General features: G+C 38.7%; 2 protein-coding genes and 1 long non-coding RNA gene across 3 annotated transcripts in view; all 3 read left to right on the plus strand.

Annotated features, from left to right (window-relative positions):
• LOC114288898 (uncharacterized) overlaps window positions 1–27787 on the plus strand; it is a 162767-nt gene that overhangs the window by 33587 nt on the left and 101393 nt on the right. Inside the window, exons 2-4 of the mRNA XM_082899039.1 lie at window positions 18976–19359; window positions 19777–19871; window positions 20075–20097. Coding sequence (XP_082755165.1) covers window positions 18985–19359; window positions 19777–19871; window positions 20075–20097 — 493 coding nt within the window. The 5' untranslated portion in view covers window positions 18976–18984. The remainder of the gene's footprint in view (window positions 1–18975; window positions 19360–19776; window positions 19872–20074; window positions 20098–27787) is intronic.
• On the plus strand, window positions 17941–18881 carry LOC114305953 (uncharacterized). The gene is made up of 3 exons (XM_082897013.1): window positions 17941–18061; window positions 18181–18593; window positions 18728–18881. Exons 1-3 carry the CDS (start codon window positions 18044–18046, stop codon window positions 18879–18881), a joined length of 585 nt encoding a protein of 194 aa, XP_082753139.1. The 5' UTR covers window positions 17941–18043.
• On the plus strand, window positions 21844–22374 carry LOC114305954 (uncharacterized). The gene is made up of 2 exons (XR_003644506.2): window positions 21844–21984; window positions 22082–22374. It is a non-coding gene; the product is annotated as an uncharacterized LOC114305954 (long non-coding RNA).

A 27787-nucleotide genomic window follows, 5' to 3' on the forward strand; every position in this document is an offset into this window, starting at 1 on the left:
TCTTTCATAAACTAAAACGGTTTTGGGTCGAAGCGTGAATTTGCGATTTTTGTTTTCGTGAGGATAATTTGAAAATCTTTGAGTTCTGTTGCGGCCAGTTGTTAATGTGGTGTTTGAATTGCGACAGTGTAAGTTTGAACACCTTTTTGGGGGAAAACCAAGTGTTTTGAAACAAATAAGATAAATAAAACATTCTCTTTAACCTGAAGGGATTATCTTATGAGAAGTCACATCTTGATTTAGCTTGAGTTGCTGGTTATAGGTTGTGTGTCTTTTGGCAAAGACTTGAAACTGTCTGGCATTAATGTGCCATAACATTATTGATTGTTCGTGCTTTATTTTGCATTTTCGTCTATGAGAGTTTACCGAAGGCCATGTGTATGAGTGGTTTCGTGTGTCCTATGTTGGAGTGTTAAGCACTCAACACTAGTTTGGGTACCGTCGGTAGTCGAGACGTGGTGGACGTCTTAGAACGCTGTAGTTCTTGATGTTTGAACATATGTCCAGATTTTTTTAATTTTGGTAATGAAATGTAGAAATATTGTATATGTTTTAAAGTATGGAAACATTGTATATGTTAAATATGTTTTGGAAACACAGACTAATATGAGCATTGTATATGAAATGGATGTCTCAGGGACTTGGCTTCAGATAAACATTACATATGTCTTGAAAATATGGAATATTACATATGTTGTATTATTTTGATAACATCGCAAGTGTTGCATGAATTTTGGGAACATGAGTTGAGTATAAATATTGTAAATATTTTGGAAATATATGAATTGTGATTTACCGTTGAAACTTGTGTATCGAGTTAATGAGAAGAAGTGACCGGAGAATGAGCCATGTTGATTAAAATTGATAAGATTATCATAGTGAGAACAATTTGATTGTTTGGGCACTTGTTTTGAAATTTTGAGGACGAAATTCTTTAAGGGGGGAAGGTTATAGCAATCCCGGTGTCACCCCGACCATTATTGTGTTCCGGACTCGGGTTCTGTGATTGTTTGTTGTTGCCTAGGCCTTGCTTCCTTCTTTTTTCTCTTTGTATTTGAGTTTGGGACTTGTTGGGTGAGTTTGGATTATGTTGGTTGTAAGTTGGTACAAAAGGTTGCTGCCCAAGATTTGGCTTCTTCGCTCGAGCGAGCTTTGGGTATTTCCTTCTTGCGCTCGAGCTATGGTTCTTGCGCTCGAACGAGCTTTGTGTGGTGTGTCTCTTCGCTCAAGCGAGCGCTCTTACGCTCAAGCGTGCGTCTGCGTCTCTGTAAGACCTGAAGGTTGGTATTCTTTGCTCGAGCGAGCTTTCTTGCGCTCGAGCGAGCCCTGTGTTATGTGTTTCTTTGCTCAAGCGACGCTTCTTGCGCTCGAGCGAGGTTCTTTTGTGTCTGGTTGCTCGAGCGACAACTCCTTCACTCGAGCAAGATCCGTATATATCAGTTCGCAGCAGCGTGATTTTTATCACTTTTTCATCTCCTTTCACTCCAAACCCTAAATCCAGCTGTCTCCCTCTCTAAACTCTCTCTCTCTCTCTCTACAAATACACCTTGATCTTGGGTCTTTCTACCCTAGTCCCTTTGTTAAAAAGGTAGAGTATTGTGTGGCCTTCATTTTGATTCGAAGAAATTCAAGTCTGGAGCATCTTCAAGTTAAACTCTTCATCTCCTTTGAGCTTCTCCATTTGAAATAGGGATCTACTACATTTGTTTATAATTTTTAACCTAGGTATTTGTTGTTACGAATATATGGTGAGATTTGGGGTGTTTGGAGAAAACCTAGGGTTTAGGTTCAATTTTTGAAATAGGGGTTTTTATGTATTGTTGTATATTTGACCATGGGGTTGGGATATGAAGTGGTTTTGTGTTTAAATAGGTGAATTTGACCTTTGGGTTAGTATTGGAGAAAAGGGAGAAATTTGCCCTAATATGAGCTAAATAATTATTTGGTATAAATAATGAAATTGGTATGAGAAATGTAAAACTGGGAAGATGTGTGAATGAATGGTGTAGTTAGATTTGGTTAATCATACACCTATGGAAATTTTGGCAAGTTATCTGGTTGATAGATTTGTTTATCGGTTTAGAAATATCTGTTCTGGGCTATCGGTGGAGGATAGCCATGATTATTGTAGAAACTGCATGTGAATTAGGTGAATTGAAACCTGTCGTTTAAATTAACCTCATTGAATATGATGGAATGATTGAGATGTTGAATTTGTGTCATAGATAGTCATTGTATATGACGATACTTTTAATACATTGCATATGTATCATTGTTTGGGAGGAGATAAGGGGATGGACTCCATTTAAAATTAAGTTGGTTGGAGTGTCTAGGGTGAAAGTCCCGAAACCTTGCATATATGGGTGCCGGTTCCCTCGGATGAAAATTTCGTAAAATGGAAAATCATGATATCTTATGCATATATGGGTGCAGGTTCTCTCGGATGAAAATTTCGTAAAATGGCAAAACTTCATATCTTGTGCATATATGGGTGCCGGTTCCCTCGGATGAAAATTCCATTAAATGGAAAAACTGAAGTGTTTGAATAATAGTAGTATTGAGTTGTGAATTATTGAGTTGCAGTCTCATTTTGGATTGTTTAGATAACAATAAGCTTGTCTCATGAATTGACTCGGAATTAACTAAATTAATATGAATTGAATAGATGGAAATGGAATTGAGATAAATGTATCAGTATTGAATGATTATGGAAAGAATGTGAGTTGGTTATGAGTGTGGAGCATTTATTTAGCACATGTATCTTAGTTAAACCTCATATATGGTGTTAGTCTATCTCTACTGGGCTTTGCCTCTCCCTACTTGGGAAATCATTTTCAGGTACCAGTGTCATGCTCCTTCCAAGGACGTAGCTTGAGAAGGCTTAGGAGCTGGAGACTCTATTATGTTATTTGATGTTTGATTGTTTAAATGTTTATTCAAGCCAAGGGCTTTACATGTATTGAACTTATGACTTTCTTTTGTTGTAACCAAGTAATGTCTTGGAAAGATGTAAGCCTAAAGGGCATTCGCTTATGTTGAACTCTTTTGTATTTCTACTTCATGTAATGAAAGAATTACTTACACTCTGATTTATGTAACTGTTATTTATGCTGTTGTGGATCACATCTGTGGTATATTTTTTTGGGGGCGTTACATCTTCTGGGCTTGATGCTTACCCCTATGGGTTTTGGTGCAGGAAAAAACGTGGTGATCCCGCCAAGTTGAGGGCATGGATATGTTGTGAAGAGTAACATTCTATTTTGTTATGAATTAATTGCTAGCCAAGGGCTATTCATGTATGGGTTTGAGAGGCCATTTGTGTGTAACCGGACTTAAGCCTTGGAAGTTGTAACCTATGAGGGCATTTTATTATTCTGGAACCTGATGCTCTACATGCAATAGATCCATGTATTCCTTTATCCTTGAATATATAATTTGCATGTGGGACTTTTGTATAAACTTGTTGATTAATGATATAAAGATGGGAGAATTGTTATTATTATTATTTAGTGAATGTTGGTTGACGTAGTTAATTTATATTGGTTATTTTCGGGGTGTTACCACGATTTTTCCTATTGACCGCAATATTGAGTTCGTAGATAAATATCCAAATGAAAACAAGAATAAAACTCAATTACAACGTTTCCTTGGTTGTTTTAAATTATATTGCCAACTATTATCAGAATTTAGCTACTGATGTTGCTATCCTTCATGCAAGGTTAAAAAAGAATCCCAAACCATGGTCATCTATGCATACTAAAACTGTTCAGAAGATTAAATTACGAGTTAAACAATTACGTTGTTTAGCTATTCCTAATCCTAATTGGGAAAAATTTGTTGAAACAAATGCCTCCAACAAGGGTTATGGAGGAATTCTTAAATAGTATAATCCGAAAGATTAGCTGCTTTGTAAGTATTTATAATGTTTTATGTCTGTAAATATTTTATCTAAATTACATGAAATATTAGATTGGCATAGAAAAAGATTAGCTACTTTATTACCTCTACAACTTATTCCAACTGTACAAAATTAGATTGCTGAATTAAATCAATTAATAATTCAAACAGAATAGTCTTTGCAAGAAGATATTATCCGTTTGGCTCTTAGCGAACAAATCCCTCCTCCGCAGTAATCATCTATTCATGAGATTATATATGTGTAAATTACAAAAAAAAAATAGAAAGAGTGATATGATAACTATTATATATTTAATATTTACATAATAATGAAAAGAAATATATATTTACATATTAATGAAATAATAATAATAATAATAATATTTAATAAAAAATAATATATATTTATAATAATAATAATTAATTATATTTACATATTGATAAAATGACGCTATATATTTAAATACTAGCTAATGAATATATAATTTTTTTTATTAAAATAATTTATCTCAAAATTAAATACCGATTAGGGGTATAAAAATAACTTGCGACTTGAAACCTGTTCGCGGCTTGATCCATCGACCCATCCAAAGCTCAAATATCCCGAGCCTAGGTGTAGACCAAATTTCATGACTGGTGACCCGACTTGTCCTGAATTTTAATAGAAGCTTACAGCCCTAGCCGAGGCAAATATGCAATCCCTCTAAGCCAAAATAGGGTTCGACAAGCAAAAAATGGGATGTACGGCCAAATCTATGAAACAGACAAAAAAGAAAGAAGAGACTACAAATATTGATTAATGCTTCTGCAAAAGCAAAGTACTGTTTGGCCAGCTTTGTTTTTGGTGTACACCGCACCACAGGCTTCTTCTACAGTCCACACCAGTTCATCGTCGAACGCATAATATTCGCCTCTGCCGAACCGGACGGGTATTCTTTCTCTCTCTCTCTCTCTCTCCTCATTGTTTTGTTTCTACCTATCTTATATCTTTTTTACCCCATTTTTCAATTTCTCAAAACTTTTTAAATTTTCTTAAAATATTTACTAAAAAAAATTGGGTCTTTCTTGGTTTGATTTGTGTTTATATAGCTGCCATTATTGGAGATCTAATTAGTATGTGAATAAAATTGGCTTTTACTGGGTTTTCTTTCTTTGAAGTGGTTAAAAAATTATATTAAATAAATAAAATTGGTTAATGTGCAAAAAAATTTGGCAACATATGTTTTATTTTTTGTGCCCAATATAAGATTTTTTTTTTTTTGGCACAGTTATCATCTTCAAGTTACCCAATAGTGGTTTGATGTTTCAAAAAGTTCAGCACTTTATTCCATGGATGCCCTAATGATTTTCTCTTTATTAATAACAATAAAATAACAAATAAATAAAAAAGAGTAAAGGTAGGACCTTTTCTTTCAATTCAATGTCTATTCCTACATGCCTGGGTTTTAATTTATACACTTTACACAAGTGTGTTTTTAGTTTTTGTTTTGTGTGGTTGACTCTGCTCGCTCAAATTTGTTTGTTTGCGCTTTACATTTTTTATTTATGTTAATAGTTAGGCTAGCTCTCAACTTTCATTTTGAGTTCATCGTTTTCATGTCTGAAGCTAAACTAAGTTCATCCAATTCTTGCCGACAAATGTGTGTGAAGTTAAGCAAAAAATTATGTGTAAACCTTTTTTGAGTCTCTAGAAAAAATGAGAAAGCCAATAACTCTATATAATCCGTTAATTTTTTGTTTTTGTTAATTTTTTTGTGCCCACACCCTCTAGTTATTCTCTATCTATTACGTCCTCAACGATGCCTGCTTTTTATTATGTGATATATTTCTTTTTCTTTTTCTTTTTTGTAATAACATAATTTGCAAAACAATACATGATACGTCGGCAATGATAGAACTTGGCAGTTAGTGCTAGTTAGGCTTTTTTTCTCAAGTCACTGGTTCAAAACTCGGCAAGAATTGTTTTACTTCACAAAGATGTGCATACCTTGCGTAACATGTGTGTGGGTGCCAATTGGTGAACCAGTACATAGGTGCAACGGATTAGATACAAACTTGCCCCGTTTCCCATTCCTAATATGCAGACTAGTGGATCAAATACAAATTTGGATTGGTTGAACCATTGGTTTTGTTGATGGTCTATATCCCACCGTTTTTTCATGGCCTGGTGTCACATGGCCTCACTGTTGTCAACCCCTTTTGTTATTCTTAGCTTTGTGTGTATATATATACATTTAAATAAAGTTCCGCCCTTGCAGTCTCTTTAAAGTTTGTTTGGAAAATTGATCGACTACGTCGAAGGTTGGTGTTTTTGTTTTGCTTAGATTATTTCTCTTCTGAACATCACATTTTGAGGTTTCATTTTTCTCTTCCTTAAAATCTGCAGTATAATAGTAACTCTGTTATCAGGGTTCTTTCTTCTTGCTAGATTTTGAAGTTTACATATTTTCTGTTCCCTTTGTTTTATACTGCACAGATTTGTTAAACCGTCTCACTGAGCCCTATTTTGTCGCTCAAAGTTTTATGCATCAGTGTTGAACAAGGGCATCTGCGTTCCAAATGTTAGCTATTCAAGTTATGAGCAGTACCACTATTTATCATTCTACACCCTGTTTGTTATGTTTTGTATCCTTCCATATCATTCTGCCTATTTGAGCAAACCCAACTCAGTGATTATCTGAATGTTTGGTATGCTTTGTTGGCATGATGTTGTCTATGTAATTGGGAAAGGTCAAGACATGAGAGGCGATGATTCGTGTCTTTTAACAGTTTGAAGTGTTCTATATAGAAGAGGAAGTAAATCTCAGAAGTAACACGGTTTTACTTGTTTTATATGTTTGTTTAGTACTTTATTTATTTATTTATTTGGTAAGGATTTATGCAACCTATGAGGTATGCAATTCAAGAGAAGGAATTGGTGAAGAGGAAGCTGAGGGATGGAGCAGTGATTGATAACACAAACTTAAGAAGATTACTATTTGTTGAGTGCTCTTTATTCAATATATTAATATATAGGGACTGTACATCAGAGTAGTAGGTAACGGGTGGGTTTCCTCTCTTGGAAATTTGTTCTCAACTCTATCGTGGTATCTGTTTATGCTAAGATTGGTTAGGAAATATATTTGCTATGTGCTATTGTATCCCAAAATCCTATTGGAACTCTTTTGTGCTAGCGTTTTTTTTCCCCAATAAGTCAGTCATATTATAACCAAAAAAAGAAAGATATACAATAAAGTTGTGCTAGCATTTTATATTAATATATTGATTAAAGAGCACTCAACGTATAGTAATCTTCTTACCTTTGTGTTTTCATTCTGTTCTACATCCTTCAGCTTCTTTTTCACCAATTCTTTTTCTCAAATTGCATATCTCGTAGGTTGCATAGATCCTTACATAATAATAATAATAATAATTGAGAGGGTAATTTTTGGGAAAAATTGGGCCGAGCTGCGAGTTGGGCTTTGAGGCCCAAAACGCGAAGGACTAAGTAAAAAGGCCGTAAAGGATACTCCGGCCCAGGAGAGCAAGGTTACTCCGGCCTTGGGGAGACAAAGTTACTCCGGCCCAAGGAGGTGAAATTACTTCGGCTCACAAATGATAAAGTTACTTCGGTTAGAGGATTGTAAATGTACTTCGGTCTGGGAGCAACTTGAAGTTAGACCGACCTTGAAGTTATATCGACCTTAGAGGTATACCGGTTTGGGAGTTATACCGGTCGAGAGTCGTTGGTTCGGTCCAAACACACCATAGGTTGAACAGATGAGAAACCGATATAAGGGAGAGTAAAGGGAAGGGCTGAACTAAGGATAGTTCGGCCTACTTTACTTCGGTCAAATGGTAGTTCGGCCATGGAGAAAACCATCCCACCTGGTTTAAGCAGTGGGGGAGGGTGTAAAAGGATAAGCATTATCTTTAGGAGTATGAATCCTAGGAGGACTTTGCATGGAGAAATACAAGTCCTACTAGGATTGTGCCACGAGAAACTTATAAAAGCCCACAAACATCACCTTGGAGGAGGTAATTGAACACAATCTTCCTGAGAACTTAGAGCTTTTTGTCAAGTTTTCTGACTTAGGCATCGGAGAGGTTTCCGGCACACACCCGCCGGCTAGCTCACGTTTGTGTTTTCAGGTGATAAAGCGACGTCGTACGGAGGAGCGTGGACTTGGTCAACAGGATTATACGAGGAGAATTATTTCCTCCCCGTACAATTGGCGCCGTCTGTGGGAATCGAACCCACGACCACACAGACAGCCAACATGGACCTTGAAGAAAACACCATTCTTGACCTCACGACATCATCTGATCCTTCCACTTGCTGGAAACTATTCGTTGGAGAGATGTGGAAGCTCTTTGTGGATGGAGCATCCAACCGACATGGAGCAGGGCTTGGCATAGTCCTCATCTCTCCAGACGGCCTGGTTATAGAGCAAGCAATCAACCTTGGCTTCCCAGCATCCAACAATGAAGCGGAGTATGAGGCGCTTCTCGCAGGACTCAAGTCAGCACACTTCATGAAAGCAACCGAACTAATGGTATACAGTGACTCTCTGCTGGTTGTAAACCAAATTTCTGGCGAATACGAAGCAAAGGACGACAGAATGGCCAAGTACCAAGAGTTAGTCAGAACGGAGATAAAAAAGTTTGATGTAGTAAGGATAGAACAAATTGGCAGGGAGGAAAACTGCCGAGCGGACGAACTAGCAGGCCTGGCCTCAATGGCAGATACATCAATCCCTCATCCATTACTCATCGACTTCTTACCAAGACCAAGCATAGAAGACCCCGAAGCAGAAGAAGTATGTTGCGCAGAATTAGGCCCTTCTTGGATGGATCCCATCATCCTGTTCCTGAAAGACGGCATCCTACCAGAAGAGAAAAAAGAAGCCAACAAAATAAGGGCAAAGTCGCAGCGATTTTGGCTATCTCCATCTTCAACATTATACAAAAAGTCATTCTCTGGGCCTTACCTCAAATGCGTTCATCCCAGCAAAGTAGAAGCATTCTTGTTCGAAATACACGAAGGGGTGTGTGGAAGTCATCAAGGGGGAAGGTCGCTCGCTTACAGGGCTATTTCGCAAGGATATTGGTGGCCATATATGCAAGCAGACTCAGAAAAATATGTGAAGAAGTGTGAGAAATGCCAAAAATTCGCGCACCAAATACATCAACCAGCAAGAGAACTCCTACCATTAACTAGCCCATGGCCTTTTGCAATGTGGGGCTTGGACATAGTAGGACCACTTCCAACAGCGCCCGGGGGAAGAAAATTCTTTCTCGCAGCAACAGACTACTTCACAAAGTGGGTGGAAGCAGAAGCATTGGCATTAATCAAAGAAAAAGACGTGAAGAAGTTTGTTTGGCAGAATATCATCACTCGGTTTGGCATACCAAAAGCACTGATCTCAGACAATGGAACTCAGTTCGACGGCAGAATCTTTAGAAGCTTTTGTGAAGAATACAAGATAGAGTTCTATAATTCCACACCGGCATATCCTCAAGCAAATGGGCAGGCTGAAGCATCAAATAAAGTCGTCTTGGATAGACTAAAGAAAAGACTAGAGAAAGCAAAAGGCAAGTGGGCAGATGAACTTCCTCACGTCTTATGGGCTTACCGCACCACGCCTCGGCGATCAACTGGAGAAACACCATTCTCCTTGGCCTATGGAATGGAAGCAGTGATCCCACTAGAAGTTGGCCTCCCCACAATTCGAAGTGAAAATTTTGATCCAAACTTAAATGGAGAAGCCATAGCCTTAGAACTCGACCTTGCAGAAGAAAGAAGAGAAAGAGCACTAGTCCACATCGCCTCATACCAACAAGAGTTAATCAGAAAATACAGCAAAAAGGTTCATCCACGACAATTCAAGATTGGGGATTGGGTACTACGCAAAGTAATGGGAAACACCTTAATCCCAGGAGACGGCAAGTTAGGCCCAAATTGGGAAGGTCCTTATAAGGTGGTTGGGTTAGCAGGCAAAGGGGCATACCACCTAGAAGACAAAGATGGCAAGGCAATCCCTAGGCCATGGAATACGGCCAATCTCAAGTTATTTTACTTTTAGCTCTTCTTTTTCAAACATATGTACTTTTTTCTTCCTTCAATAAAATGAGAAATTCTTTTTAGCACAAATCATTCTTTGTAAAAGTTAGCTTTAAAGACTAAGTATATTGCAAGCATTCTATTCTAAGTTAGCTGGAAAAACTAACTCAGAGGTTGGCTGGATTAAACCAACACCCTTCCTAAGCCCAGGATAAGGATCCAGGCTGCAGGACATTTGGTCGGAATAACCAAATACTATAAGTTAGCTGGAAAAACTAACTTCAATAGTTGGCTGGAATAAACCAACACTTATTACTCTTCAGCCGAAGTAAGTGCATGGCTGAAGAGTAGTTGGCTGGAATAAACCAACACTTATAACTCTTCAGCCGAAGTAAGTGCATGGCTGAAGAGTAGTTGGCTGGAATAAACCAACACTTATTACTCTTCAGCCGAAGTAAGTGCATGGCTGAAGAGTAGTTGGCTGGAATAAACCAACACTTATAACTCTTCAGCCGAAGTAAGTGCATGGCTGAAGAGTAGTTGGCTGGAATAAACCAACACTTATTACTCTTCAGCCGAAGTAAGTGCATGGCTGAAGAGTGGTTGGCTGGAATAAACCAACACTTGTTACTCTTCAGCCGAAGTAAAGGTATGGCTGGAGTGGTTGGCTGGAATAAACCAACTCTTGTTACTCTTCAACCGAAGTAAGGGTACGGCTGAAGAGTGGTTGGCTGGAATAAACCAACACTTGTTACTCTTCAACCGAAGTAAGTGCATGGCTGAAGAGTGGTTGGCTGGAATAAACCAACACTTGTTACTCTTCAGCCGATGTAAGGGTACGGCTGAAGAGTGGTTGGCTGGAATAAACCAACACTTGTTACTCTTCAGCCGAAGTAAGGGTACAGCTGAAGAGTGGTTGGCTGGAATAAGTCAACTCTACTTACTCCTCAGCCGAAGTAAGCATATCGGCTAAGGAGTGGTTGGCTGGAATAAGTCAACTCTACTTACTCCTCAGCCGAAGTAAGCATATCGGCTAAGGAGTGGTTGGCTGGAATAAGTCAACTCTACTTACTCCTCAGCCGAAGTAAGCATATCGGCTAAGGAGTGGTTGGCTGGCAAGTATAGTTTAACCATCTAAAACCGAAATAACAGTTGGAGTAATAGAAGACATTACAAAGCACAGGCATACATATCACAACCGGAATAAGAGTTGAAGGAAATTTTTCATTCACTAAAAAGTCATTACAGAAGGGCACAGCCCGGTTACAAAGACAAGGTAACAAAAAATAGAGAAAAAAGTACAAAGTCAAGAAAAAAGATCTTCGATCTCGGCGTCGAAGGCAGCATCGGCGTCAACCCGAAGACCGGTTTCGGGCGCAAGGACGTTTTCAGAAGGAAGAATGGTTTCGGCCGGAGCCACGGTTTCACTTGGTTGATCAATAGTTAGATCTTCCACCATGGGCTCCGACCGAACTACCTGATCTGCATTCACAACCATAGTATCCTCAGGGGCAGAGTCTTCATCAGAGTCTTCATCGTCTGAGCCCTCAAGGAACTGCTGTTGCATGGCTTTGGCATATTCCATCAGGGAGTTCGGTATAAAGTAGGCTGGAGGGTTGAAAACCTCGGTCTGAGGATCATGACCGAGCTTCTCCACGGCTCCCCTCCAGCCGCACTTAAAGAACAGCTCCTTGGCAGCATTGCATTGTTGGGCATAAGCATCCTCTGCCCTCTTGAAGCCTTGTTTGTCAGCTTCCTTTACCTTCTCCTTTATTTTGGCATCTTTCTTTCTTTCGAGCTTCACCAGCTCGCGCAGGTATTTGTCCTTAAGAGCTATGGCAGTCTTCTGCCTTTCTGCCTCAGCCGAACTAACTAGTCCGGTCAGCCTGCTGTTCTCAGCTTGAAGCTCGGCCATTTGCTTCTTGATTTCTTCTACTTCGGCCGACTTCACTTCGGCTTCTGCAACAGCATCCCTTGCAGTTTTTCTGAGTTCCAGCACCTTTTTGTGAGTACTGTAGTTTTTTTGAATTGCCTGGCAAAAAAACGAGGACTTCCCATGAGCCGAGATAAAAGTTAACAAAATTAGACAGAAAAATGGACAGAGCGGCATACCAGGATCATGGACTTCGTTGCAGACCGAATGGACTTTAATTCGGTGTTTAGCTGCTTTCTGTGGTGCTCCATATCCTTAGGGAGGCACACTCCCTTAGCCAGATTAAAGGCCAACTCGTGATCTTTTTCGGCAACAACCGAATCAGCATCCTCCACATCTCGATTTTTAAAAGTCAATTTTGGTACCCAAGTGGTGGTAGTTCGGTCGGTAGGTTCCGGTTTGGGGCTCGGTGGCAAGATTGGTGGAGTAACAGTCTCATCTTCATCAACCAAACTTGGTTCGGACTCGCTGGTTCGGGCGCGCTTGGTTCGGCGCGATGAAGACGGTTGTTGAGAGGGGAGGGCCACAATGGCAGGCTGCGTTTGGCTTGGTGACGGTACTTCGGCCCTGCTTGTTTCGGTCAGAAGCGCCCTTACTCTGCTCTTCTTGGCCATTTCCTCTTCGGCAGTTAAAGGAATTAATCTTATTTGCGGCAAGTTTGGGTCCGGCTCTGGGGCTTCTTCAAGAAGAAAGTCAGTTACTCTTGCTTTTCGGCGACCGCTGTACCGGTAGGTCGGCTCAAAGTTCAGAAGCTTAGCCCAGCTTCTTTCTTTAATCCGTAGTGCGGCTCGCAAAATTGCAAGGTTTGGATAACTATATAAGGAATGAAGATGGGCGAAATCTGCGAAAAAAAAAAGAGAAGTGTTAGTTCGGTCAATAGACTAAAAAACCGAGATAACATACAAGAAAGAAGACCGAAGTTAAATTACCAGGCTCTCCCTTTTTCCAATTTATAGGTCGGCCAGGAATTTGGGCTTGAAAATCCTCAAAATTCCCAGAGACCCAGAAAAAGTCATCATCATTAAGGTCTTTGTCCGGTGTGTGCTTAACTATCTTCTCTCGGCGGCGGCGGATCCTAAGGTAATAGACCCACCCAGTATCTTTCGAGCCGATGGAATATTGATGGAATATTTCGGCAAGGCCAAGGTTTAAACCGGTTTGGTGGTTTAGTGCGGCTATTCCCATAATAATACGGTATGTATTGGTGGACAGTTGGGTGGGGCATAACCTAGTCTGCCTAAGGAACTCACAGATCAATGGTTGGACAGGAAACCGTAGTCCGGTTTCTATTATGGATTGAAGAGTAAAAGGGACGAAACCTTCATTTTCCCACGGAATAACATCTTTTTTGGCCAACGTCAGATGGACGTCATCTGGAATTTGGTAGTCCTTCCTAAATTCGGCCATGCCACCTGGGGTCTCAACTAGATACCTATACTTACCCATCTGATGTATAATTTACTTATAAGTTATATCGGTGCAAAAATCGTGCTCAGTAGCTCGGTTGAGCGCACACAGGAGTGCCTGGGTAACCTAAGTCTGCAAAGTAAAAAAACAGAGGGGGGTTAAAGCACTGATCAACGGATCGTGCTACAATTTAAAAGCAAGGTATAAAAGCCCTACTTCGACCTCAAAAAACTGGTTCTATCTCGGTTCATCAAAAGGTTGGGTAGCTCGGTTTGAGCAGTTTGCTCGGTAGACCGGTTTAACGTCTAGGGGCAGCTTTCTGAGTTCGGTCTAAAAAACTAAGAAAGCTGGTTTAGCCCCAAGGTCTAAATCGGTTGCAGTATGAATAGAGTTACTTCGGTTAAGCCTCTAGGGGCGGCTTTCTGAGATCGGTTTAGGAACCAAGAAAGCCGGCTTGGCCCCAAAAGCTTAGTTCAGTTGACAACCGAGGTTACTAGTTTGCTATATTCAAAACTCGGTGATCTTACTTCGGCTAAAGTGAGTCAGGCTCTGGTAACCCTTTGAGCCTTTCAAGTTTTAGTTCGGTTATTGACTACAGTGATCTACCTATTTGGGGCAAACAGGATCCTAGTTCGGTTGCTATGTGATTTTGGATCTAAAACTGGTTTTCTTCATAATAGTTCATGCACACATGAAGCTCTACTGGTTTTTTCATGAAAGTACGAAAGCAAAGCAACAAATGGAGAAAAGTGTTTTCAAAAGCATACAAAACAAAAACAGATGATAAAGCAGGCGAAAAAGCAAGAAGGATAGGCTTGCTTACCCGTATAAAAGAGAAGCTAGAGATGGAGGCAATGGCAGCAATGGAGACACGAACACAGCAAGAACACAGAGAGAAAATGAAGAAATGGCAAAAGTGAAAAGACCTAGCCTCAGGGATGGTTTTTGCCCAAAATTTGGGCGGGACTGTTCAAAATTCACGAAGTACGAAAGACGGCGTGACAGCCGTCCTCAGCCTATCAGAATCTGCCACGTGTCATTGGAAGGGGAAGCGTTACAGTCGCTGTGATTGAAGAGACGTTTTGACCGGACATAGTGAAGCCCGAAGTAAAATTAGCTCGGTTGGAGAGCCCGAGGGTTTTTCGCTCGGCTGGAGAGGCTAAAGGGTTTTTAGCTCGGCTGGAAAGGCTTAATAAACTCTAGCTCGGCCAGTAGACTGATAATCCCAATCATGTTGCGCAGATGGAATTAAGGGGCAATTGAGAGGGTAATTTTTGGGAAAAATTGGGCCGAGCTGCGAGTTGGGCTTTGAGACCCAAAACGTGAAGGACTAAGTAAAAAGGCCGTAAAGGATACTCCGGCCCAGGAGAGCAAGGTTACTCCGGCCTTGGGGAGACAAAGTTACTCCGGCCCAAGGAGGTGAAATTACTTCGGCTCACAAATGATAAAGTTACTTCGGTTAGCGGATTGTAAATGTACTTCGGTCTGGGAGCAACTTGAAGTTAGACCGACCTTGAAGTTATATCGACCTTAGAGGTAAACCGGTTTGGGAGTTATACCGGTCGAGAGTCGTTGGTTCGGTCCAAACACACCATAGGTTGAACAGATGAGAAACCGATATAAGGGAGAGTAAAGGGAAGGGCTGAACTAAGGATAGTTCGGCCTACTTTACTTCGGTCAAATGGTAGTTCGGCCATGGAGAAAACCATCCCACTTGGTTTAAGCAGTGGGGGAGGGTGTAAAAGGATAAGCATTATCCTTAGGAGTATGAATCCTAGGAGGACTTTGCATGGAGAAATACAAGTCCTACTAGGATTGTGCCACGAGAAACTTATAAAAGCCCACAAACATCACCTTGGAGGAGGTAATTGAACACAATCTTCCTGAGAACTTAGAGCTTTTTGTCAAGTTTTCTGACTTAGGCATCGGAGAGGTTTCCGGCACACACCCGCCGGCTAGCTCACATTTGTGTTTTCAGGTGATAAAGCGACGTCGTACGGAGGAGCGTGGACTTGGTCAACAGGATTATATGAGGAGAATTATTTCCTCCCCGTACAATAATAATAATAATATAAAAAAAAAACACATAAAACAAGTGAAACAACATTTTTTTGGGGATTTACTTCCTCTTCCTTTTCCTTGATATATGGAACACTTAAAATTGTTAAAAGGTAAGAATTAGCCTCACCTAAACACCTTTCAAATCTTAACCTTTCTCAATTACATAAACAATCTCAACAAAACATAACAAATAATCAGATGATCACTGACTAGGTAGGCAACCTCTCTCTCTCTCTCTCTCTCACACACACACACACATAGAGATGAAAAGGAACAAGTAGGAGTTGGGAATGAAGATTCCTAGCTTAGTAGATTTTTTTTATTAGCTTGCTTTTGGTTTTGGCAAGTACCGAATCAATGTTTGATTTTGACTAAACGAATGAACTCTTGCTTTTGGTTTTATTTTTATGCATAATATATTTTTAGAAATTATAAATATATATATTTTTTACAAACATATCCTCTCTGCACCTATATCCTATTTTTTAAGGTTTCGTCACATTGCCGTATCCGTGCTTCCTAGGTCTAGTGTCACAATGGTATCTTACATTCATGTAAGATATACATATATTATGAAGTATCGACACTTCAAAGCAAGTGTCGTATTCGTGTCGGACACACGGACACTTTGGGGATGCAGCAGGGACACATATGGAACACACCACATGATGTGTCCCCTTATTTAATTAATTTATTTTCAGGAACACGCCGGGAACACTTTGATGACACATTAAGGACACGCCAAATTGTCTTCTCTCCCATTTTATTTAGTGCATTTGATGAATGTTGAATATTTATTATTTTTTTCTTAGATTTACATACTTAATAGATCATCTATTAAAAAAGATATAAATTGTATGTGTTAATTTAAAAGTACTTTTTAAAAATATATATAGAATAGAGTTAGTTTTTGTTAATATGGATTGTTTGTGGATGTAATATTAATCTAGATAGCAAATAAAAATATATAAAAATATATTTTATTGCTGTGTCCCCACCTAGGGATGGCAATTTAAATCCGGCCCGACGGGGACCCGGTCCTCCGACCCCGAAATAAGTGGTTTTTCCCCGAAAAATATCCCCACGGGGACGGGGATGGTATTAAAAAATCACTCCCCGATCAATTTCGGGCCGGGGACGGGGATAGGCTCCTGAGCCCCGGCCCCGGCCCGGCCCCGCCCCGCCCCGAAATTTCCCCGCTAATACCTGTGTTAAAAGATCACTCACTAGTTGTATTATAATATATATCTAAGTATATCATTATATGTATCTGAGTTCACTCTCTCAAGTCTATCACTCTCTCAACTCTATCACTCACCCTTTCGTTCTTCTCTCTCAACTCACTCTCTCTCACAGTCGGCGACGGCGTGTCCCACCATTGCCGTTGATCTCGCCACAGCCGCTCGTTCTTCTCACTCACCCTCTCGTTCTTCTCTCTCAACTCTCTCACTCTCACAGTCGGCGTGTCCCACCACCGCCGTTGATCTCGCCATAGCCACAGCCGCCGGTCACAGCCACAGCCACAGCCGCTAATACCTGTGTTGATCTCGCCACAGCCGCCGTTGATCTCGCCACAGCCACGGTCTCTCAGATCAGATCTGTTACTGTTAGATCTGTATCAAATCTGTTGGTACATCTATTTTTTTTTAAAATTTTTTTTTTTAGTTTAAATCTGTTGATTGAGATGATGATTATGTATATATTTTTTTTTTCAGATTTTTTTTTTTATAAATTAAATATGTTGATGATAATGAAAACATTTTTTTTTTCAGATTAATTGTTTTTTTAATTTAAATCTGTTGATGATGATTGTTGGTACTCAGATCTGCTATGTTGCTTTGTTGTTCTTGAACAAAATAAAAAAAAATTAAAAAAACCTCGGGGATTTTTCGGGGTCGGGGAAACCCGATCCCTGTTGGGGACGGGGACGGGGACGGGGATGGGGAGTGATGAGTTTCCCCCGCCGGGGATCGGGGACGGGGACGGGGATATTTTAACCTTCGGGGATCGGGGACGGGGAGGGGGGTCCCCGGCCCCGCCCCGGCCCGTTGCCATTCCTATCCCCACCGTGTCCGTGTCCGTGTCCCCATTTTTTTAAAATCGTTGTGTCCTGTGTCCACATCTGTGTTTGTGTCTTTGTCCCCATTTAATCAGGCCTTTTGCATTTTTCTACAAATTTAAGTGAAATTTAAATATGATTAGTCTTACCAGATATGTATTTCCAACTTGTAGAAGATAGTGAATTTTCAAATTCCAAAATTTTGATAATCATGTTTTGTAAGTGTCACAGTGTTGATCATGTATTAATTTCTTAGTCGTAGACACCTAAGAAGTGTTGGACACATTTCTTGACCTTAAGCGTTCTGTTTAGCTCTGTGTAATATATATGTACATATGTAGGAAGGTCAGCCCTTGTGGTTTGTTCAAAGATAGGATTTGGCAAATCGATCGAATGTGTTGAATTGATGTTGTCCTCTTGCTTTAAATTATTGCTCTTCTAAACATCACATTTTGCGGTTCCTTTCTCTCTTCCTTAATTCTTTAGTATAATAACTGTGTTACAATGGTTACTTACAAATTAATAATTCGAACTGCCGTGGAGTGAAGTAGGTAAATATTCATGTTCTTCTTTTCTTCTTACATAATGATGAAATCTTTTGTTGGTATGAAGGATAGGCATCTTTGAATTTTAGCAAGTGTTGATGGGTTCGAATGATGAGGTATGCTAAGTGCTCTATCATTCAAAGTCCTCCTATTTCTCTTTACAGTTACGAAGTTTTGTTTTATATCGGTGAAATTGAAATGTGATCTGGTCTTTCAATTATGTCCACATTACCAGAGATGCAGCGATAATTTTGATTTAGGGCTTGACGTCTCTCCCAAAGAGGACTACGAACTTAGGAGTATAATCATCGATCATGATAAGGATAAATTTGTGTCCAGAATTAATCGCCATAAATATAAAGCTGATGTAATCCCGCTGGTGCACTGGGAATGGATTTTTGAATATGGTGCCCTTAAATGTGCTGCCGCATTGCTTCAAGGAGAGACCAGTCAGACGGTTGATTTCTACAGCAGTGACACATTCAGATTGCCCATGACGCATACACTGGCTCGTACTTATAACTATGACTTTATCGAGTTATTTATTCGCCATGGAGCTTCATTTGATCACAGGTGTTATGGTGCAGGACAATCTTTGTGGTACCTAGAAGGGAAGCTGCCACTAAATACAGCTGTTGAATCAATATCGTATGGAACTACGACTATTTATTATCTACTTATCTCCATTCAAAGCTTTTTGTTACCTTTTCGAAGTGGAGGAGGACATTTACGGTAGATTTTATTTTATTTTATTTTATTTTTGTGTGTGTATGTGTGGCCAGAGCTCTGTTTTCCTGGTCATCAATATTTTTTGAGATGTGGAATCCTAGAAAACCTTTCTTTGAGTTGCTTGTAGGGCTGAGCATGGTCATAGAGGTTCTCTCTCTCTCTAATCAATTGACTGCATTTTCACTTAAACGGTTGCCAAAGAATTAATGTTTTACCCTTTCAATAGTTCAAAAAATTGTGTGATGGCGTTGATGAGAAATTTTGCGAAGCTTGCTGATCTTGAACATTAACATTCCTGCAGAAAAAGTAGATGGATTCTATCAGGGTGCTTGTATTGAACACGAAAGAAGCTGAGCTAGAAATTTGTCACTATGCAAAGGAAGGAAATGTTATAGAACTGGCTGTTCTTCTGATGACTGCTAGGGAAGAGGTGGCTCTACTCAAGTCTCAGATCAGAGATGGTTCTACTTCAAATGGTCATATATCTATCCACCAATATATCTTAAGTAAGTTGGAAGCACTAATTTGTGAGGAGTACAAACCCACATCCTACAATGAACAAAAGAAGTTGCTTCTGGGGGGCAAGGAGAAGAAGGCCGCATTTACATCTGTATTAGTGCTGCTTGAATTTTTTGAGATGGAGGGTGACACTATCGAAGCATATATTTGGCAAGAACGAGCTAATGTATGTACTCCTTGTAGTGGTTGTGTTTCTAGCATCAAAGAAGAATTAATGATACTTCGGATGGTCCATTTAAAACATAAAAGAAGTATCAAATGCTAGTTAATCGTTGTTGGTTGCATTTCATGAAAATCCAAGACTAATTCAGTTCTTAGCACCCCCTCCCAACATCAATTATTTTTCTTTCGTGTTGATTTTTTATTTATATACTTTCTTTTTCCTGATCTACAAAAGGGAAAAACATATTTGTTTTCATTTTTGGCCATGGATTCTTTTTCTTTTCTTTTTTTCATTGATGGATTATTCTCAGTTGATATATATATGTAATCCTTGCATCTCTCCCCTCTTGATATGTCCTTTTTCATTCCCCACTTTGTGGCACACTCAATTCTTTTCAATTTGTTTGGCGCTCTGTGACAGTTGTCAAAAGAACAGGTGGCCTTAGATATTGCATGGCTACTCCAGGGAGCGAAGATACTGCCAAAGTACCGAGGCATTAATTTGAACAAGATCTGGTCTGTGACTTTTGCTTTTCTGTTAATGTTCATACAACCTTTTGAGGATATTTATTTCGTATTGTCTTTCATTCATTAATTGAGTCGACTTTTAATGTTATTATATTAAATTGAACTCAATATCTCTACGTGCTTATCATTTTCTGTATTGATGAATGTTTGTTTTGTTTGTTGACTTGAGGCTATCTAAGTTATTGGGAAAGGTCAAGACCTGAGAGGCGTTTAGGTGAGGTTGACTCAGGGCTTTTAACAGTTTTTAGTGTTCCATACATCAAAGAAAAGGAAGAGGAAGTAACTCCCCAAAAGAAAAGGATTTTGTTTCACTTGTTTTATTTTATGTATTTGTTTATTACTATATTTATATTGTTTTGTAAGGATTTATCTAACCAACGAGGTATGCAATTCGAGCAAAGTAATTGGTGAAGAGGAAGTTGAAGGATGGGGAAATGAATCGTAACACAAAGGTAATAAGATTACTACATGTTGAGTCCTCTTTATTCGTTTATTTTTGCCCTTGATGTTGGGGTAAAGTAAAAGACTCGGGACTGTTGATTTCTCAAGTATTTCTTGAGTAGGTTGGTATCGAGGGACCTGAGGAATCGGTTACAGAAGAGCCAAAGGCAGCTATCTGTTTTAGTTCTAGCAAGATGGAAGCCATTTATTCAAAAATTTGTAAGAGCAACAGAGTCCCTAAAAATGATCGTGGCAAAGCTTCAAACAAAGAGGTTGGGCTGTTTTTTGAATGTCTTAGTTAACTTGTTTAGATGTGTATCATATTTGGATGTAAGACATATGTCGAGTTTCAGACAAGCACGATAACAAAAACCTACATTTGTCTCTTTAAGTATGTATTTACTTCATTACATCCATCTTTGAATGTGTTTGCATGATGACACATTGTGCTTATGTATCAAAGTGCTTCATGTTCGCACTTGAAAGTGAGAAAAATACCGATTGGGATGTTTTGCTTGCCTTTCCTGGTTGTCTTGCCCTACATGACTGTTTATATAGTGAAACCTTATTAATATGTGAGATTATTACACTTTAACTTCAATCAGATATATTTTTTTTAATCTACAAGGGATACATGTAATGGTTCTTGAGAGACCACCCTTATCCTGTAGGGGTTATCATCATCTTTCTCATTGGGATATCGACTGGACTGAACTCTCTTTCTCACCTTTTGGTTCTCTCTCTCTTGATTCCCCCCTCTCAAATCTGTATGTCTCACCTCCTAGTCTCCTCTCTCTTACCCTTGCTTGGTTCCCCTCATCTGTATGAGTTTATTAGTAATATAATAAAGAGTTTCTTTATGCAATTTTAAGCTCTGTTATGCCATATACTCAGCAACCATCCTACTTAGGTATGCCAGTATATACAGTTCTTTTGTATTTTATTAAACTGGTTGCTTGATGGTGATGGTACTCTCTAGTCATTTGGACCATTTTCTTAGATGAACATGTTCTCCCCTTGAGTGCAACATCCTCTATCTTTCATTGCCTTTGGCCCCCTTCCTTATGGTGTATTCCATGCCTGCCCTGGTTGTGGCATGACCTAGTTGCCTCTTGCGGTGGTGTTTGTCATCCCAAGATGATTTGGTGATGTCGCCAGTCCTATGTTCCACCATACTTAATCCAAATGTGAAAAACAAAAAAAGAAAGAAAAGAAAAGGAAATAAAAATTAAATAAAAAAGAGGAGGAAGCCTTATTTATGTACAAGGAAAAGAAGAGGAATCCTTGTTTAAGTTTTTTTTTTTTTTTTTAAATATTTTTTTAGTTTTGTTTTTTAGACTACCAAATTGGTAGTTGTGCTGATGTATTACCTTGTTCTTTGTTTTCTAATTTGTGATGTTTTCTTTTCCTTGGTCTAGATTAACTTTTTTCCTGCTGGCTGGTCGAGTTGGACCTTTAAGGCCCGATCATTCCATACAATACGAGCAGCCTCATGTTCTCTGTCTACTACCTCCTCTAGGGATGTTCAGGCAACAAGAACGATCAAACCAAGAAAGCTATATCTGGAAAATATTTTGTCATGCCAGCAATGCGCCTCCGTTGCGATTGCTATTAAGATGGGGATAGGGCGTTTATGATTTGATTATGTACTCTATTTGAGGTATGAGTGTTGCTCTGACATTTTCTTTTTATTTTACTTTTTTAATCTTAAAGTTATTTCTGCCCCATGGTTTTTTGATCTTTGCTACATGATTCAGCATCTGCACTACTGCACTTTCTCTCTGGGATGAGGTGGTTGGCTCAACCACTGCTGCTGAAGTAGGTGATGGGGATGAAGTGATGCAATCCGTCACAACTAATGCTACTATTGGCTGAAAAATGAACCCCTATTCTTAACTCTGCATCCTCCTTTAGATATTTTGTAAAGAATTCACATCAGCCATTTTATTTCTTTGGCGGGTTATAACCCTTGCACCCTCAATATTTGTGGTTGTTTTGCTTTTAACTTTTGTATCTTCAAGTGTTTGTTCTAAGATCTTAAGCTTTGTATCTTGAAATCTTGTTATAAGATCTTGTGATTGTTCTGGGCCTTATTTTGTTAGGGTATGCTTGACTCTATTTGGAGTAGAGATACCTTTGCAATTTTTGTTGATTTTAGGGTCAACTTTGAGCTGATTTGCTCTCATTTGGGACCTTAGTCTTAACTACCCTCTCGGTGAGGTTGCACGTCCTTTTTATTCTTTCTTGATTTTGTTGTCAGCTTAGGGAAAAACTAACACCATTTGTGACTCTAGTCCTTTATTATTCTTTCTTGATTTTATATTTAAAGACTGAATCACCAATCACGTTTTTGGAATAATAGGAACCCAAGTTGAGTGACCCAACCCAAGAGTATATGACTACAGCAAACCCGCACCACAAGACATTGCCGGCTGGGCCAACCCAACAATTTGATGAGGTCATGAGATATAAATTTTGATTTGTAGATTCTATAAAAACAAAAACAAAAAGGTATGAAGATATAAATTAATTATGAAAATGGACACAATTCTCTCATATAAGATAGGTTGCACAAAATGATAAGACGGTTATATCTAATTTTGAAAACTGATGAAATCATATGATTTTGATTATCGAATTGATGTAAACTACATATCGAATTGATGTAAACTACATATAATGTAACCTTACAAACTAACAAAATGAAAAGTTAAATTATCAAAACTAAACCTTGTTCTTTTATAATTGAGTGTCTGGGTCAACTTGCAAGACATTAACTGGAAAATATATTTTCAGTACAATATGAGTACGCTTTACTTTTGTGTAACTCGCATCTATATAGACCAACACACGTCCAAGACAACGAGATCATGCATTTGAAACACAGAAAAGAACTAGCAAATAGTTCATATGTTCTTGCTCCAATTGGAATAGACTTACTGAACTTATAGTCTAAGGTGTTATTTGCTCACCCTATAAAATACAGTCATTAGAAAAAGCAAGAACCAAGTGAAGGAATGGAAATGAAGAAACAATAACCAAGCCTTTTGATTTTCATCGCTTGATCATTTTCTCTACAAAGCCCACTAGCAAATGAAGGTTGAGAGAGTCGACTCGCCAATGTTCAAGATTGCCGAAGGCCATCAATAGAGTTAGTAATTTAATGTCGATCGATGAATGTTGAACGAGCCCTTCTCCATGTGTAGGATAGTCAAAGGCCATCAATAGAGTAGGCCAAGTTTACAAGACCACCCATAGGGTCGGCCAAGTTCAAACTGGTCACCCCGGGGTCTGCCAAGTTCATGATGGTCATCCCACGGGGTCAGCTAAGTTCAAAAGACCACCCCGGGGTCGGCCAAGTTTATGTAAGTTCTTGTGATTGTTTGGGCCTTTGTTGGAGTAAGATTCACTCTATTTGGAATCAATACACCCTTGCAATTATTGTTGATTTTAGGGTTAGCTTTGAGCCGATCTGAGCTCATTTGTGACCAAGTCTTATTTAAACTATCCTCTTGGTGAGGGTCCACGTTCTATTTGGAACTATCCTCACGAGGAGGCTCAAATTCGTTTATTATTCTTTCTTGATTTTGGGGTCAGCTTAGTGTATAACTGACCCCATTTGGGACCTTTGTTCTACTTGGGACTATCCTCACGAGGAGGGTCAAACTCCCTTGCAATCATTCTTGATTTTGGTGTTAGTGGCCATGGTAGTCGCGATAGAGGGTTGAGAGTGGAGACAATGACGACAAAGGATGGGTGGGTGAATGGGAGAAAAATTAGAATTTTAAAATTGAAGATGAGAGTATTATTGGAATCAAAATTCGGATTTTGGGGTCAATGGCGATAAAGGGTTGAGAGTGATCAAATGCATTTGTTTTTGGACCCAACACGCATTTGTTTTTGGATTTTTTTTTTAAATTTACTTTTTAATCAAATGCGTGTCTGCATAATGTATACAGGTAGAAATTAGGTTGAATAAAAATTATTAGAAATCTACATTATTGATTAAAGTTCTTGGAATGTTGATTGAAAAAAGAAAATGGAGACTTACGTGTAGGTCTTAGTAAGTGGACTTATTGTCCAAAAGGTCTTATGATAATTAATGACATTTTTCATTAAACACTATTAAAAAATATCACTAATTATTAATTTTTAGCAACAGCTTGAAAATTGTCACCAAAAACGTTATTAATTATAAGTTTAAACTACAGTTGAACAAAATAGGTCACTAATTTACATCTTTTAGTGATAGTTTAAAAATTGTCATAGAAAAACGCTACTAATTGTATATTTTAGCGACAATTTATAAAAATCGTGATAAAAATAGTCACTAATTATCAACTTTTAGCGACATATGTAAAAAATGTCACAAAAAACTATTTTTAACGACAATTTTACTAAGACTTATTTTCAATAAAACTTGATAAGAATAAAGTCCAACTATTAAGACTTATCGGTGGTTTACCGAAAAGGAAATGAGGGAGAAAATAAGGGGCAAGAAAAGAGAAATCCATGGGGAAGAAGTTGTGGCATGTTTGAATTAAAACTCTTATCTTTTCTTGATGTTGTGGCACCGGTATATAAGGTGGTGTTGATTGATGTGGCATCTCTCAGTTGACTTACAAGTTGAACCAAGTAGGGATTTGGAGTGCCATTTCTCTCACACATACAACCACCTCCTTTATTGCGAGACATATAAGATCAAACATTCAGATTATTGATTTTTTGCATGGATAATTTTTATTACGAGACTTACGAAGTAGACGATTTAGACTATTAGTGTAAGTTTAGGTTGAGACTCACAAGATAGGTATAGAAAGATGAGATATGAAGGAGAGCTTATCCCATCCCGAATTTAGTTTGAATTTGAATATATTTGGGGCATTTACTACTAAATCATATTCAAATTCAAACTAAATTCGGGATGGGGCATTTACTAATAAATCTCTCAAATGAAGCATAATTATTCTTGTGATCCCATAAATTTTCTTGGTGGATACTCAAAAAATTAATACTTTTTATTGTGTTTATTATAGTGAATTCAAAATTGTATATAAAAAGGTTTGATCATCTATTAAAACAAAAATAAAAATAAACTTTGAACATGTCATAATATCCCTGAGATTCCTAACTCCAAACAGAACTTTCTGAAGTGGGAGTTATCAAATTGATGCTGAAATCCTTAGGGGTGAAATTTGCTCTACTATGGGGGGTCTTCCTTCACAGGTTTGACCTCTGGGTCTCCTTTCTTATGGATGACCTGGGAGTCATCCTTAAACGATAACCTCAAAGTCTTTCTTCATGGATGAGTTCTTTTATGCTTCATGAGTTTTACTCTTCTCTGGATGATCTCTACCCACCCTTTGATGAGTTTTGCTTTTCTTTGGCCCTGTGCTAGGGTATGCTCTACCTCTACATCGAGATCGACTCAAGTCAAGTCGGTTGGCTACAATGTTTCAGATAATTTGATGCATCATCCGATTTGTACAAATTTTTATTTTATTTATTTAAAAAGCATATACAAGACACTCATCACACCCAACAAATGACATGCCAACATCTTTCAAATCCAAAGAAGTCATTGTGCCTTTTCAGTACATAAACAAACTCAACAAAATGACCTCCATTGTTTCATCAAACTACCCCCCCTCCCCGGCCAAAAAAAAAACCAACGTAAAGGAAATAGATGAAATAGCAAGTATACAATATTAAATCTAAACAAACGCATATTGTTATCCCGAAATGAAATTTAAGTTTAGAGATGTCACAACTATAAAATTCACTTTAAATGTTTGAAATATTGTGCAAGTTACACATTTGGATTTCAAACCCACAGGAAAAAAAGAAGAAGCAAGATATGTCTCAGTCCCACCATGCTGACTAATTTGTGCAAATCCATCCAGAGTATATCCCAAAAATAAAACATGCATTTGTTCAAGACAAATCCATAACATTGCCAAATAAATCCATCCTTAACACCATCCATATTACAATTCCAATCAACATCTGTTACATCTTGTTGTAAAAAGCTCCTGTAATACAACTGTCTACACGCAGGGTACAAAAATATTCAGCTTTGAAACCTGAACTTGATAGTGATGTAAACATCAAATTACACACAAATTCTTAAAACAATGAATAGTTAACAATTATCAACCCATTCACTCCAAAAGCATTGAAATGAAGAATTCAAACTCATTACTATGGCTTTACCATATACATAATATTATGACAAAGAGGAAACAAAAATTAGAGCAAATCACACAGAATTCCCTTGACAATTACTACTGGCCTACCGTGACTGGCCTCAAAAGTTGACTACATATGTCAACACAAAGAACATGAAGACAAAAAAAAAAAAAACAAAAAACAAAAGTGTCCCATATATCTGGTGATGCTATAAAAACATCGGTTGTAATGAGTCATATGTACTAGGAAGTCCACGTCTGCGTCTGCTCTGATCCCTTTTCATTCACGCCGGCCTTATCTGCAAATAGAGAGCAAAAATACAAACTTTAAAAAATGAAACAACTTTTCCAATTATTTTTGGATACTAAAATGAGAAATATTAACTTACCATGAGGAGGAAGCACGTAATCCACTAGCATATTGAGAGGGTAATTTTTGGTAAAAATTGGGCCGAGCTGTGAGATGGACTTTGTGGCCCAAAGTACGACGGACTAGGCAAAAAGGCCCAATAGAAATGTAAAAGTTACTCCGGCCCAAGAAATGTAAAAGTTACTCCGGCCCAAGAGAGGTAAAGTTACTTCGGCCCAAGAATAGTAAAGTTACTTTGGTCTGGGCAAGTTGGAGCTAGGCTGGTCTGAGTTAGTCCGGTCATGATGTATCCTGAATAGGTCGGTCTGGCAGTACCTTTGAGTTAGACCGACCTAGGAGTTATACCGGTCGTAATTTTGTTAAATTTGGTCCAACCGTGCCATGGGTTGAGCAAGAGAGGACCGAGATAAGGAGGAGTAAAAGCAGAACCGAACTAAGGTAGTTCGGCCTACTCAGTGGCTCTGCATAGTCAAGTTTATTTCGGTCATGTTATAGTTCGGCCATGGTACAAACCATCTCACTTGGTTTAAGCAGTGAGGGGGGTGTTGAAGGATAAGCATTATCTTTCAGGAGTATGAATTCTAGGAGGACTCTGCATGGAGGAGTATGAGTCCTACTAGGATTGTGCCACTCGAAACCTATAAAAGCTCACAAACATCACCTTGGAGGAGGTAACAGAATACAACACATAACTTCGCTTTTTACACAGAGCTTCTTGTCTATTTGTCAAGCTTACTGACTTAGGCATCGGAGAGGTTTCCGGCACACACCCGCCAGCTAGCTCACGTTTGTGTTTTCAGGTGAAAAAGCGACGTCGAGAAGGTGTATTTCTTTCCCGCACACATATATTTGCCCTGCACAATGTATCAGTGAAAAGAGTATGATTTTATATTTTTTATCTTTAT

Source organism: Camellia sinensis, chromosome 12 (assembly GCF_055761805.1).
Source record: "Camellia sinensis isolate YWXY chromosome 12, ASM5576180v1, whole genome shotgun sequence".
Lineage (NCBI taxonomy): Eukaryota > Viridiplantae > Streptophyta > Magnoliopsida > Ericales > Theaceae > Camellia > Camellia sinensis.

Excerpts from the sequence above, each read along its gene's own strand:
- LOC114305953 (XM_082897013.1), top strand. Across the intron at positions 18,594-18,727 it reads ACAGCTGTTGAATCAATATC|AGCTCTGTTTTCCTGGTCAT; the intron begins GTATGGAACTAC and ends ATGTGTGGCCAG.